We start from the raw sequence: 12,906 nt of genomic DNA on the forward strand, positions 1-12,906 counted from the left end.
AATGATGGCAATTGCTGATCTTCAAACCAGCAAGAAATGCAAGCCTGGAAGGGTGCTGAGCCACAGTACAGTAACTTCTGTGAGAACCTTTATCTTTCTTTTTAACCCTGCTGTTAAAAATGAGCAGTGAAGAGAGAACAGATAAGGGTTAATTCATACAGTTGCAGATTCTTAAAAAGTCTTTCACATTTTTTTTATGCTACCAGAGAAGAATTTTCATTATCTGTGTAGATCTCATCAGTGCTGACACTGAAGAATTCCTTTTCTCCTCTCTCCCTGTTTTTCATAATAGTCATTAGCACAGAGCTGGATGAGCTGATGATGGAAGCCCAGCTGCTACAGGTTTCTCTGCCTGAAATACAGGAGCTGTACCAGATCCTATTCACAAAGCAAAGCCCTGTTCTGCAAACAGAGCAGAGGTCATCCGTTGGACCGACAAATGAAAAGGCAAGTGTCTGACAACAGCGGTGAGATGGGGGTCACTTGGGAGTAGAGGCTCTGCCTGAACCCATGAGCTTTACAAAGAGGTTTGAGTATGTGTCTGTACTTCCATGAAAATACGTTTTCCTTGTTCAAAAGGGGTCAAGAAATTGATAACTTAAGGGATCTGTTACAAGTTATTGAATATAGTTTGTTGCCTAATGCATTTTTGCAATTTGAGTCCGGTTTTCATGGTCACTCTGTATGTTAAATATATCTATCCCAGCTTGACCCTTGTCCTGTGTTCAGGAGGCTTTGAGAGAGCTGCCGCCGAAGCAGTGGACTCAGAGGCAGGAAATGGGAATCTTTTTTTTTTTTTTTTTTTCCTATAAACTATCATAGAATCACAGAATGTCCTGAGTTGGAAGGGACCTGCAAGTATCATTGGGTCCAACACCTAAATTGAGTTGACAGTGAAATTCTGTCACTGGAGTGTGACCCTGCCCTTTGCTCCCCTTACCATCCCGCCTCTGCTGAAAGGGCAGCACCCTGTCAAACACTGCGCTTTTACTGAAGCCTGTTCCGAAGAGCAGGGTACGTAATAACGGGATAACGAGCGTTGGCTGCACGCTGATGATTTTGCCAAAATATTGTTCCAACAGAATGAGTGTTGCCGAGGGAAAAAGGATGGGATTAGTTACATGGAGAGAAAACTAAAGCGGCGTTTTGAGAGAGAGAGCTTCTATGATGAGAAAAGAGCGAGAGTAAAAAAAATGAGAACTCCCAAAAAGAAGAAACTGAAACTGAATCACTCAAAGGATCTCTGCACTAACAAACTGGAGAGAGAGCGGGAGCGTCTCTTTGAGATGCAGCGTTCCAGTGAAAGCCACTTGCTTTCCTCAGACATGTCATTCTCTGAGCAGGAGGACTCTGAGGATGAGGATGCCATCTGCCCTGCTGTGAACTGCCTCCAGCCGGAGGGAGATGAGGTCAGTAGAGGCTGAACGCTGGGATCTGGGGCGTTCAGCTGCCCTCAAAGTGTTTGACTACAGAAGTCCTGCGTACAAAGGGAGCGCGAGGGAGTTGGTAACCCAGAGACAGGGTCTGCCACTGCTGGGACACACTTACTAACGGTCCTTCCCACCTCCTCCAAGAGCACCTGGGACTGCGGAAGGCAGGTGGGCATGAAAGCACCTGCACGGAATTGGGAGGAGGTGGGGCTGTGCAGACACCCTATTCATCTGTGCTCTTGCAGTAAGGGTGTAGATAGGCTTTGTGGGTTGCAGCCTTTCTGTGGGCAGGGGTGGTGCCTTGGAGCCCTGCACAGGTCCATCCCTGCTGGAAAATGGAGACAAGGGATGTCCCCGGGTGCCTGGGAGGGCCGTAGTGAAGTTGCCACCCACCACCTGTAGGCGGGAAAGCAGCGGAGGGATGAGGGAAGGGGGAAGGGTGCCCTGCTCTCAGCTTTGGAGGAGCTGGGCGGCAGGAGTCCAGAGAACAGTGATCAGGAGTTGAACATCCAGCACTAGCCAGCTGTAGAATGGGACGTTTCGCACTCATTTAAATAGATTAAGTGCCCCCAAATGACCAATGAATGCTGCATTTGCTTGGCTCTCCTCTGAACACCCGTGTGTCTGCTCTGTTAGGTGGATTGGGTCCAGTGCGACGGCAGCTGCAACCAGTGGTTCCACCAGGTGTGTGTGGGCATCTCCCCAGAAATGGCAGAGAAGGAGGACTACATCTGCATCAGCTGCACTGGGAAGGACTCTCAATATCGGAAGTAAAACTCCCCGTAAACCGTTCAGGACTTGAGTAAAGAAGGTTGTTAGAGTTTTCCAATAAAGCCACAGGGGCTGGTTTAAGAACCAGATTGCAAATGGTGCTACTTCTATCCTTATGGGATCATTTTCCAGAACTCAAAACAATTTTTGACACTTTTGTATTTTCCCTTGATCTGTTTGTGGTTGTTGAGGTTTGAGATGCTGACTGTTTAGCAGGGGTTTCCACCAATTTGGAAGGCATTTGAAACATGCACCTTTTATTGTACAGCATTAAATTACCTCTCTGGGATTTACCGGCGTATTTAATTCAGCTTGGTTTAGGTGCAAAAAAACCTGCACCATGAATTTTCCAATAAATCCTCTTTTGAGGAAATCCCTGTTTACTCTGTTAAATCTTTGGAGCCTTTAGTTTTTTTCCACTTTGTTTTTCGTAGACTAGGTTTATTTATCTAAGCAATAACTTCTATGTCTGGTTTCAGTGACTGGAATGACAGTTCTGAACAGCGTGTTGCTTCTAGCATTGGTTGATGTACAGAAAGCAAATGTTAGATCCTAGTGTCACTGATGGCCCAGTGATGTAGAAGACAGAAAAAAAACAAAACAAAAAAAAAGGTCTGTAAAGTAATTGCCACAGCTGTATTTTGGCTTTCTCCTTTTTTGGGTAGCTTGTATCAAATGTTGCAGTTTATATTGTGGAATAAACCCCTGGTTATGTTATAAAATTAAATGTTGGTGTTTTTAGAGAGCTTGAAATGCAGTTTCATTTCCCTCTGGAGCGATACTGATTGCATTGATGGGTTCTCTTATTCAAGAGAAACCCATCTTTAAAAAAAGAAATGCTAAAGCCATGGTATTTTCTTACCTTACTGGTACATTCGGCTTTGGAAGGAGAGGGCAGATCAAAATCTTATTTCAAAAAAAAAAAAAAAAGAAAACTCAAACCTTTTACAAGCCTTTTGCAAAGCTTTTCCAAAACTGACATTATTTTTACAGGTTGGGTGAATAAAGGGTTGAAACAGCGATTTGTGACTTGGCAGGGGCAGGAATAGGGAATTCACACCGGAGGCAAAGGCGTGGGGCAGCTCGGGCGGCCGGCCTCCTCCAGCTGGCGTCGGACGGAGAGGCTTCCCCGCAGCGGGCTCAGCAGAGCGCGTGCCGGTGCCGCAGAGCCCTCTGCCTGACCGCGGGCGGGCTCCTTGCAGCTGCTGCCACCTGCGCTTCGGCTGAAAACCTGAGGAGTGAGGAAATCCCTGGAGTGGTTGCGATTCTCTCCCAACACTGCGTAGGGGCCTCAGCCTGGGGGTCAGAGGAGCAGTGCTGCCTCGAGGGGACAAGACCTCTAAGGAGGAGGTATTTACTGAAGCCCACCGGGCACTCCACGCGGGCTATACCTGAAATCCTTTGCAGAGCAATTGCTAATGCAGAGTATAGTTGTTGCTCCTGTGGAAACAGCCAGTGCTGTGGCTCCGTGGCCCGCCGAAGGTGGAACTTGTGGAGTGCTGCAAGGTGGGAGGTCTAGATCCTTGTGTCAGAGTGCTCTGCTTGCAACATCCTGTCATCACCACTCCCTCCCCTCATCATCAAGAGGAATTTGGTGGTGAAGGTTTCCCTGCTGGTTTAGGCCCGCTCCCAGAGGCAGAAGTGTGGAGAGTCGCTGGGCGCAGGGCAAAGCCTTTGAGCTGTAGGTGGCCCCAGTCGTGCTGTGGTGGATCTCTGTGGAGGCAGAGCTGTGCGGGAGGCAGGTTTCCCAGGGGTTTTGGTTTGGGGTGTTTTTAAACACAGTATGCTTTTTATTCCCATGCTGATTATTAACTGTTAGAGAATCATAGAACCATTAAGGTTGGAAGCATCCTCTGAGATCACCAAGTCCAACTGCCAGCCCAACACCCCCAGGCCTCCTAAACCATGGCCCCAAGGGCCACGTCTGCACGTTGTTTGACTCCCCCCAGGTACGGCGACTCCCCCACCTCTCTGGGCAGCCTGTGCCAGGGCCTGACCACTTGTGCAGTGAAGGTGTATTCCCAATATCCAACCTAAACCTGCCCCGACGCAGCTTGGGGCCAAGCTTCAGCCTGGTATAGATGATTTGTCTAAAATGGTTGGTGTGGGCAGGAGACAGCCTCACCGCATGTACGTTAGTTAAATGTGTATGTCCTTCCATAGTGTGACTTGTCTTTTTTATTTACTCTAACACCCAAAAGGAAGTTTTGTGATTTTTTTTTTTTCTAGACTTTTGTTGCTGTTGGAAGTCTGTGCAAGGTTAAGATAACAGTCCAAGCTGTGAAAAAAAACCCTGATTTGTAATAACTTCCTTTTAAAGGGGGCAGACGAACGAACTTGAAATAGAAAGAGCTTGCACAGTGTTTTGATGGAACTGAAAACATTACAGAAGTTTCCCTTGCAGTATCCCTTTTATTTTTCCCAATTGAAGAAACAGCAGTTTACTAAAAAGCACTAGAGGAAATACAATGCAGTTAAGTTCAGCGTGACAATTCAGTGTAGGAGCAAGGGAAGGGTGTCATTTTGTGGACCGTAGGGGCCAGAGGAGACCATTGTAGTTCTTGCAACAAAATTTCTCATCAGGACTAACGAATGCAGTAGATTAGAGCATGATGTTTTGGAAATTACCACATTTTTGCTTGAAATTTTTCAAGAAATGGAAAAGCCTGTCCCTGGGTGACTGACGCCTACAGCAGGGGGTGTCTGCGTAAGGATTTGCATTTTATTTTCTGCTGAAATTGTGACCTCAGGGTGGCCGGAGGTTGCTGCGGGGGTGGTGCCCGCTGAGCCACGGGCTGTGCCCGTTAGATTTCATCCCCGTGTGGATCCTTCAGACTGGATTAGGTCAGGCTTTGACTTTGTCAAACTAAACGAGCAAGAGGTTTGGTGTTTGCTTCAGGGTGGGCTCTTCTGTGAGCATCCCTTGCGCGTTCCTCATCAGGGGAGATGATGAGGGCGGAACACGCTCAGCAGCTGGGGCTGTTGGGATCAGCTGTCCCTTCCACCTCTCCTCTGTCCATCCTAGATTTCCAGAGGATAAACCAAAACAAGCTAACAAAAAACAGTCCTTCCCACCCCATTTTGCTTCATTGTTTAAAAAATTTTTTTAAACGAGTGAAACAATCAAGTGTATCAACCTCCCTCGATTGCTCAGACGCTGATTCTTTAGTAAGAATAATTTATGGCCTCTACATTAGTTTAATCAAAAATAGGACAAAAATAAAATCAGTTCCCTACCTGTGGAGCTGAGGCTGAAAAGTCTGATTTTATTTAAAGCCTGCCTGTACCATTGGTCAGGCGTTGGGATCATCTGTCTTGGGCCACCCTTTAATCCAGCTGATGTGTGCTTTCTTGCTCCACGTGAGGAGCATCAGAACAGGCTGATACGCGCCCAACTGCATCAGTGGCTCTCTGTTTCAGAAGCCTTGAATCCAGAGTCACTGAGAGCTGTGGAACCACAGGCAGAAGGTGCTTTGGCAGCTTTGGAGGAAGATTGGAAACGATGGTAACCAGACTGGTCTGGTCTGCGTGCTCCGACCCACAGTGGTGGCGGGCTTCCGTGTGGGTCTCTGCAGAAAGCTTCTCTTGAAGGTGGCAAAAGAGGTTTTAGGCAGTTGTGTCAGCACCTGTTAAATGGTGTCAGAATTGGTGCTGGGTTTCTTCATACTCTCCTTAGCCCACCTAATGTGCCACCCGTTCTCTCTGCTCGCACCCTGATAATGCACACATGGGATTTCTTTTCCACAGGCAGAAACCGGTGCTGGAATTGCGCTGTTGGTGTGGTCAGTGCTCAGCCCCGGCCGCCAGGGTGGAACAAAGTACACTGGGAGAAAAGAGCTATAAACTCCTTGCCTCGAACAGTAAAGTAATCCCTTCCGCAGCACCATCTGGGTGATGGTCTACGCTGAGACCTCTTCTTCGGGGTGAGGAGACAAGAAAGGTACGCTATTCAGGGGTTTAAATGAGTTCCAGGTACAAAGGATATAATTTCTTAGGGACAACACATCAGTCCCTGATACTTTGGATACAGCTGACATTCGGGTATCCAAATGGAACTGATTCAGGGCGGGGGAATGTTCCCTTCACAGCTGCAGAGTGGTGTGTTAACGTATTAAACAGCACCGAGCGGGGGAAAAACAGAACTGAAATGTCATCTTTGTGCATTGTGGGACTTCAGCCGTCATTTGTTAGCCCGATGCAAGGACGGGGATGAGGGGTGTCTAATACTGATAAAATACATATATATTCAAGTAAACAATGCAATAACAAACACAGTTAATTTTACAGCTTGACAGAGGAGCTGTTTTGTGTTACAGCTGACCATGATGCGTGGAGGATCCTTAAAGCATTAGCACGCTTCAGGGAAAATGGAGTTACAGTGAGGGGCTTCGGCTGTAGGCCAGATGCAGGGCAGGCAACAGATCAGCAAAGAGAAAAGCAACGATGAGTGTTTCAGCTGTTGTATCTGCAGTAGGAGGTGTGTTTGTAGGACACAACTAACGTGTCACGTGGGATTTAGGAAGGGAAGGTCTCCAGAATGCACGCGCAGGCAGCAGCGACCTGGAAGCAACGTTAAGGAGCCAAGATGACTCTTCCGTGAGTCTAGAGATGAATGTGCTTTTCCAAGAGAAGGGTTGAGGTACAGCCGTGAAAAACAGCTTTATCCTTTCTTCAGAAGTGAACAAGCCGCATATTGAGTGTTCTCCTCTAGGACGTAAACACGTCAGTCTCTGAAGGCAACAGCCCCGCACCAAGAGCAGCATCAATAAAAATAAAAGCCAATGTCTGGAAGAGGAGATAAAACAGCCACACTAGATTAACAGTACTGCAGGTTCAACACGCAGCTTCTATTTGATACAGACTTGAATGGTGTGACTGGCTTTCAGTAAAAAGATCTTGGGTAGAAGGAACAGATACTTTACAACAAAAGTAAAAGCATGAGTGATGATGCCATATGCAGCCAGGTCCAACATTCCTCTGCTGAGGGTTTGCTGAAAGGTGGTTAAAAAGGAATAGTGACATATCCTGAATTAAAAGTGGTGCAGCTTCATGAAGGTACCCTAAGTATCTCAGTTTTTCAAGTTCTGAAATGTTTGTTATTCCTATACTTAGAGTGACATTTTTAAAGGTACTTGGCTGTTTAATCACAACACTGGTCCAGATTTTCTCTGTGTGCGCTCGCCTCCTGAGATCTGTGTGAGCTGGGCATCTAAAAATGTATAAATATTTTATAAAACATCATAAAAACAGTAGCTCCCTGTCTGCAGAACACACTGTTCACTCAGAGCATCTCTGTCACCCAGGGTTTGTTGAGGACAAAACCAATGTTGGAGAGTATTGGCCGGGTGTTTGGGTGCTTAGGTGTTTCTTTGGCTTTTGGGGTTTTGTGTTCTTGTTGCCACCTGGAGTTAAACTTTCATCAAGTGGGGGACGGTCAGGCATGTACCGCGTAACGTCTGTGGCCAAGGCCTTGTAGTGGGGGCTGATGCGGCGCCCGTCCCTGGTGCTGGCCCTGATTTCTGTTGGAGGGTTTTGCTGGTTACAGCAGTCCCGTGTCAGCTGCACATCTTCCTTTGGGGCCTTCCTTGGCACGGGTCTGCAGGGCTTAGGCACCCGTGAGCTGAAACATCACAGGAGGAAACAAGTTCTTCATAAAGTGTCTTCTCCTGCTAAGAGTGTAATCTCTTTGTGGTGACTGAATTTTCTTCCCTGAAGTATGTCAAAAGAAAAGATGAATGTCAGAACCCATTTGGCTTTGAGGCAAAATGTATGGCATTTGAAAGGGGAGCTCTACATTTGCTGGTTTTGCAGGAAGCAGCTATGCAGAAAACGTGGAGAGAGCGTGCAATGTACAAACAGATGGGAATTCAACCTGAGAAAGCCTGCAAGATTCAAATGAATGTAATTTCTGCAAATACAGAAGGACGAGTTGGAACATTCAGAGCAGTTGTATGGTCACTTGAGCAAAAAGGATTATGGGCTAGACAAGCATTGCTCTGGGATGCCCCTCCTCCCCCTAAACTGCATCCTCATTTTCTGCGAAATGTCAGCAAGGGCAGAGGAGGCAGTTCCGATTGCTAAGAAGGGACAAAACTGATCACAAATACTTGCACAGACGTCCTGGCCTGATGTTAGCCAGCCAGCACTGGGTGCCAGCAGAACGTCTGGTGCAATAGTCCTGGGCCTGCCCCGCTGCTCGTGGTGCAGTAGGAATTCACTCATGTTTTCCACTAAGCCAAAATACAAGGACAGTGCAAAGATGAGCAGATGCCCCTGGGTTAGCAGGAGTTACGCCCTGTATAAATGTGTATTTGTTCCTCCAGCAGAACAGTGTTTTGGATTGGGAAGAACAAGAGAGAAAAATCATCTTTATTCACCTTGCAGAGAATTCTGGCACCAGTCGTGACCGGGGCAGCGTGGGGGGAGCGGGGGTATATTCGCACCCTGTTCTGTGCCAAGGCCCAGTGTCTGCCTCTGGGTGTGAGTGGAGGGGCTAGAGCCTGTTCTCCTCCCCGCTCTCCACAAAAACGCCCACCTGAATGGGTTGTACCTGTGCCGACTGGGAATGATCTCTGCTATCCCCAGCCTGCTGCTGCTGCTGGAGAGAGCGTGGCTCGGCATGGGACATGGGGGGTGCTGGGCGTTGCCTGAGCCCATGGTCTGGTCCTGTCATCTTAGGGGGAAAGATGGGCTCCATCACCCCAACTTCCCTAACTTTTGCAGAAGAAAATCTAACTTTGTGGTGTGGGGGATGTTTTTATAGTGAAGTGTCACAGTGGATTGATTTCACCTAACTGTGGCTGTCCGGACAGCGTCTAGTGTAAGCACAGAGGAGCTTCTGGAGAGCAGTTCATGCCACCTCCACTGACTGCCTGTTCTGGATGTTAAGTCACCCTCTGAAGACCTGTCGCTGCCCAGGCAGGGCTGGGGCAGCCACAGGAAGGGCCCCAGCCAGTGTAAGGGCTGTGCTGAAGGAAGGAGCTCCTCGTTTCGCAGGGGCTGTGGATTAGTGCTAACTAAAACAGGGCTCCTGTCCTGTCAGTGATTTGGCTGTGCAGCCCTTGTGCTGGTGGGACTGCAGGACGGGTGGGCAGTGGGACAGTCGCCTCTGAACTGTGGCTGTCGGGAGCTGAACCCAGTCTTGTGTTTCTGTAGCATCTCAGGTTGCTCTTTCTACTTGTAGAGAAAATCTTGAACTCAGGTTGCAAAAGTTACATGCATGATTTATAGAAGCAGTTGCCTGCATTGCTCTTGACAAGAACATTTAAAAACATATTGGTGGGAGAGAATGTGACTGGACATGTTATCCCAGGAGAACAGCCTCCAGCTCGGAAGAGGGCGGCAAAGCTGTCTTGGAATACGACAAAATACACAAAAGGAGCGATGGATGGATGGGGAAAGGATGTCTCTGGGAGGGGACCAAGACTTGTGCACAAGTGGTGAGGCATGCTCGATTATTAAATAGCACCAGGACAAGCCTAAAAGCCAAGTATTCCTAGTCGTAGCACATCCAGGTAATCACTTGCTAACCCTCAAGTAGTTTTCAAGCAGAAAGTGTTGTGGGCAAGGAAAACAGTCCCTCACAGAAAAGATCTATTCTGGTCACTATGGAAAGAGAAGTTTCCCCCAGGCTGGAGGGAGCCCAAGTCGTAAGAGACCTGTAGGGAAGGAGTTAAAAGCTCATAACGCAGCCAGAGCCAGCCTAGGGATTAGTTACATGACTGCTGTCTCTGTCGTGCTTCCCAGGCTCACCCCTGGCAGTGGACTGTGTTTATATACGAATCGCTGGGCTGCTCCCGGGGGTCTTGCTGCAAAAGAGTTAACAACCAAATAGCAGATTGGTTCAGAAAAATCCCCAGGAGCACCACGCTCCAAAGCACATGGGACCTACTCAGACCTGTTAGCACCGTGTCAAAACACAACCCCATCACCATCCCTCACACAAGAAGGCCATTTTGTGTTAATACTGCTTTTCGGTACTTGTAATGATTTGTAAAATCGCTTATACTCTCTAAATAAACAGTTATAGAAAACAGAGATGGAAAGAGAGCAGTACTTTGCTCCCCTCTGTGTGGCTTTCATTCTACTCACAGCTCAAGGCATCTACAGCTGCCTTGTTCCCAACTCACACAGGGCGATGGTAGCCCACTTTCTTTTGCTTCCCCTGAGCATCATGTACAGCACTATTCAAACCTGCATCAAGAATGTGAGGCTTAATTCACCTTCCAGCTCTGACATGGAGCAGCATGCCTGTAGCCTGCGCCCCCTCCTCTGCTGCTGCAGACAGGCTGACCCCTCAGGGATGAGAGCAAAGCTGCTTGCAGGGCTGGCTCCCTCCCTCGTGCTCGAGCTGCTCGGAGCCAGAGGACCACCATGGTGCCCTGCACCAGTGCTGCCTCGAGGCCCTGCCAGCACCCATCCCCTCACAGCTTCTGCACAGAAACCAGGCGCCGAAGTGGGGCGGGAAGGAGTCAAACCTCTTTGTATGCCGCCATCTCAACGCCTCTGCAAGGAAACCTCATGCCCAAGGTCACCCTCGCACCATTTAAAAGCAAAACTCAGCTGTTTTGGCCCAGGTGGATACATCTGCCCTTCAGTGTAGGGACACCCCCCTCCCCCCGGCCCTAAGCAGCCTCACCCAGCTCCTGAGGGCTCCTCACGGTGGGAGCTCCCCACCGACACGGCGAGGGAAATGCTAAGGGGCTCAAGGCTTTTCCCGGGCTCTGACTAACGCCCGGCTCCTGCCGTGGCAGGAGTTCCGCGCCTCTGAGGAGACTGAAGCACGAAGGGTCTCACGCCCCGCTCCGGGCCCCTCCGCCGCCATTTCCCATCCCGGGGCCCGCCGCGCCGCCAGGGGGCGCTGTGAACGGCGCGCCGAGCCCCGCCGCCGTCTCTGCGAGGCGGAGCGCGCGAGGCCTCGCTGCCCGGGCGGCGCGTGCGTGCGTGCCGTGCGGTTTGGCGCGCGCGGCGGCGGCGGCGGCGGCGGCGGCGGCGGCGGCGCGGGGGGGGAGGGGGGGGGCGATGGCGGGCGCGGCGGCGGCGGGCGGGGGAGGCGGCGGCGGCGGCGGCGGCGGGCCGGGAGCGGGGCCGGTGGCGCAGGGGCTGAAGGAGGCGCTGGTGGAGACGCTGACGGGGATCCTGTGCCCGGTGCAGGCGGTGCGCGCCGCCGCCGAGGAGCAGGTGAAGGTGCTGGAGGTGACGGAGGGTGAGTGAGGGCCGCGCCGCGCTGAGCGGGCCGGCGGCGGGGGCCGGGCAGGGAAGGGCCGCCGCCTTCCCCCAGCGCTTCCCGGTACCGGCGCCTCGTGGCCGCACCTCGGCCTCGGCCAAAACTTCCATCCCCAGCGCTCGGGCCGGCGGGGGGCGGCGGCAGCGGCGGGGGGCGGCGGCCCGGTGCCTCCGGGGCGGCCCTGCCCCTCCTCCGGGGCTCCGCTGCGGGATCGCCGGCGCGGCCGGGCTGCGGCTGCCCCTGGCCTGCGGCGGAGGGCGGCGGGCAGAGCCGCGGCGGGGCTCCGAGAGGGGAGCGGCCGTGGGGGAGCGGGGGGAGCGCTCCGAGCGCAGGGTGGAGGGGCGCGGGGGGTGGCGGAGCCGCGGGCCAGGCCGGCTGCTTCGAGCACCTCTGTCCGCCCGAGGCGAAGGCACCGGCGCTGCCCGCGGCGCGGTCCCGGAGAGCCTCCACGGCCGGGCGTGCGTGCCTTGTGTGTGCCCACGTCCTGTGGGTCATCGTCCGCACCTGGCCTGTGCCGGGCTGAGTGTGGTCAGGGCGAAGCTGTACCCTCGTCTTGTGTGAAACCCCTTTGACGGGGCTCCCGGTGCTCCAGGGTCTGTTGTGGAGAGCCGAGGACATGCGGGACGCTGGAGCTGGGTGGTAGCCGGCCTGTGGCTTTGGAAAGGCAGAGCTTAAAAGAGCAAGCGCCCCAAATTCAAACACTGTCTCTAGTTATTCCATTACTTATCTGGCCTTTTTATGGTGGCACTAAGCTAGCTCATGCACTTGCTGCTTTTCCTGGGTGCAAGCTACAGTTAAAAAGCCTATTGATGGTAACCTTTTATTGTACTTCACTTAAATTTTATAGTCCACCCCAAAAAACTGGCATTTCTAGAAACCACTGGAAGATTTGAAGACTCTACCGCTGGAGAGCGTGGCACTGCAGCCCGTGGCCCGGAGTCGTGCCCGTGGCCCGGAGTCGTGCCCGTGGCCCGGAGTCGTGCCCGTGGCCCGGAGTCGTGCCCGTGGCCCGGAGTCGTGCCCGTGGCCCGGAGTCGTGCCCGTGGCCCGGAGTCGTGCCCGTGGCCCGGAGTCGTGCCCGTGGCCCGGAGTCGTGCCCGTGGCCCGGAGTCGTGCCCGTGGCCCGGAGTCGTGCCCGTGGCCCGGAGTCGTGCCCGTGGCCCGGAGTCGTGCCCGTGGCCCGGAGTCGTGCCCGTGGCCCGGAGTCGTGCCCGTGGCCCGGAGTCGTGCCCGTGGCCCGGAGTCGTGCCCGTGGCCCGGCAGCTTGATGGGCTGGTGGTTTGTGGACCCTCCTGGAAATTTTGCCTTACCTTTGTCTGCTTGTGCCCATATGAAAGTGTTCTGTGAAGTGTTTAAAGTCTTTCTGCTCCTGAACTTTAGCTCAGAAATGTTATCAAAGGAAGTTTGCGGTAAAGGGAAGGAAGGTATAAGGACGTGACTGGGTAAGAACAGGGTTATGATTACGTTACCCTGGGAATG

General features: G+C 51.8%; 2 protein-coding genes across 3 annotated transcripts in view; both read left to right on the plus strand.

Moving 5' to 3' along the window:
- Positions 1-2,946, plus strand: part of KDM5B (lysine demethylase 5B) — a 57,241-nt gene extending 54,295 nt beyond the window's left edge. The window contains exons 25-27 of the mRNA XM_075115988.1: positions 293-447; positions 1,083-1,409; positions 2,067-2,946. Coding sequence (XP_074972089.1) covers positions 293-447; positions 1,083-1,409; positions 2,067-2,204 — 620 coding nt within the window. The 3' untranslated portion in view covers positions 2,205-2,946. The remainder of the gene's footprint in view (positions 1-292; positions 448-1,082; positions 1,410-2,066) is intronic.
- Positions 2,947-11,207: 8,261 nt separating this feature from the next.
- IPO9 (importin 9) overlaps positions 11,208-12,906 on the plus strand; it is a 39,156-nt gene continuing 37,457 nt past the window's right edge. For both annotated transcript variants that reach the window (XM_075115943.1, XM_075115944.1), the window contains exon 1: positions 11,208-11,406. In XM_075115943.1, the coding sequence (XP_074972044.1) occupies positions 11,223-11,406 (184 nt within the window). In that variant the 5' untranslated portion in view covers positions 11,208-11,222. The remainder of the gene's footprint in view (positions 11,407-12,906) is intronic.

This window comes from Phalacrocorax aristotelis, chromosome 21 (assembly GCF_949628215.1).
Source record: "Phalacrocorax aristotelis chromosome 21, bGulAri2.1, whole genome shotgun sequence".
NCBI lineage: Eukaryota > Metazoa > Chordata > Aves > Suliformes > Phalacrocoracidae > Phalacrocorax > Phalacrocorax aristotelis.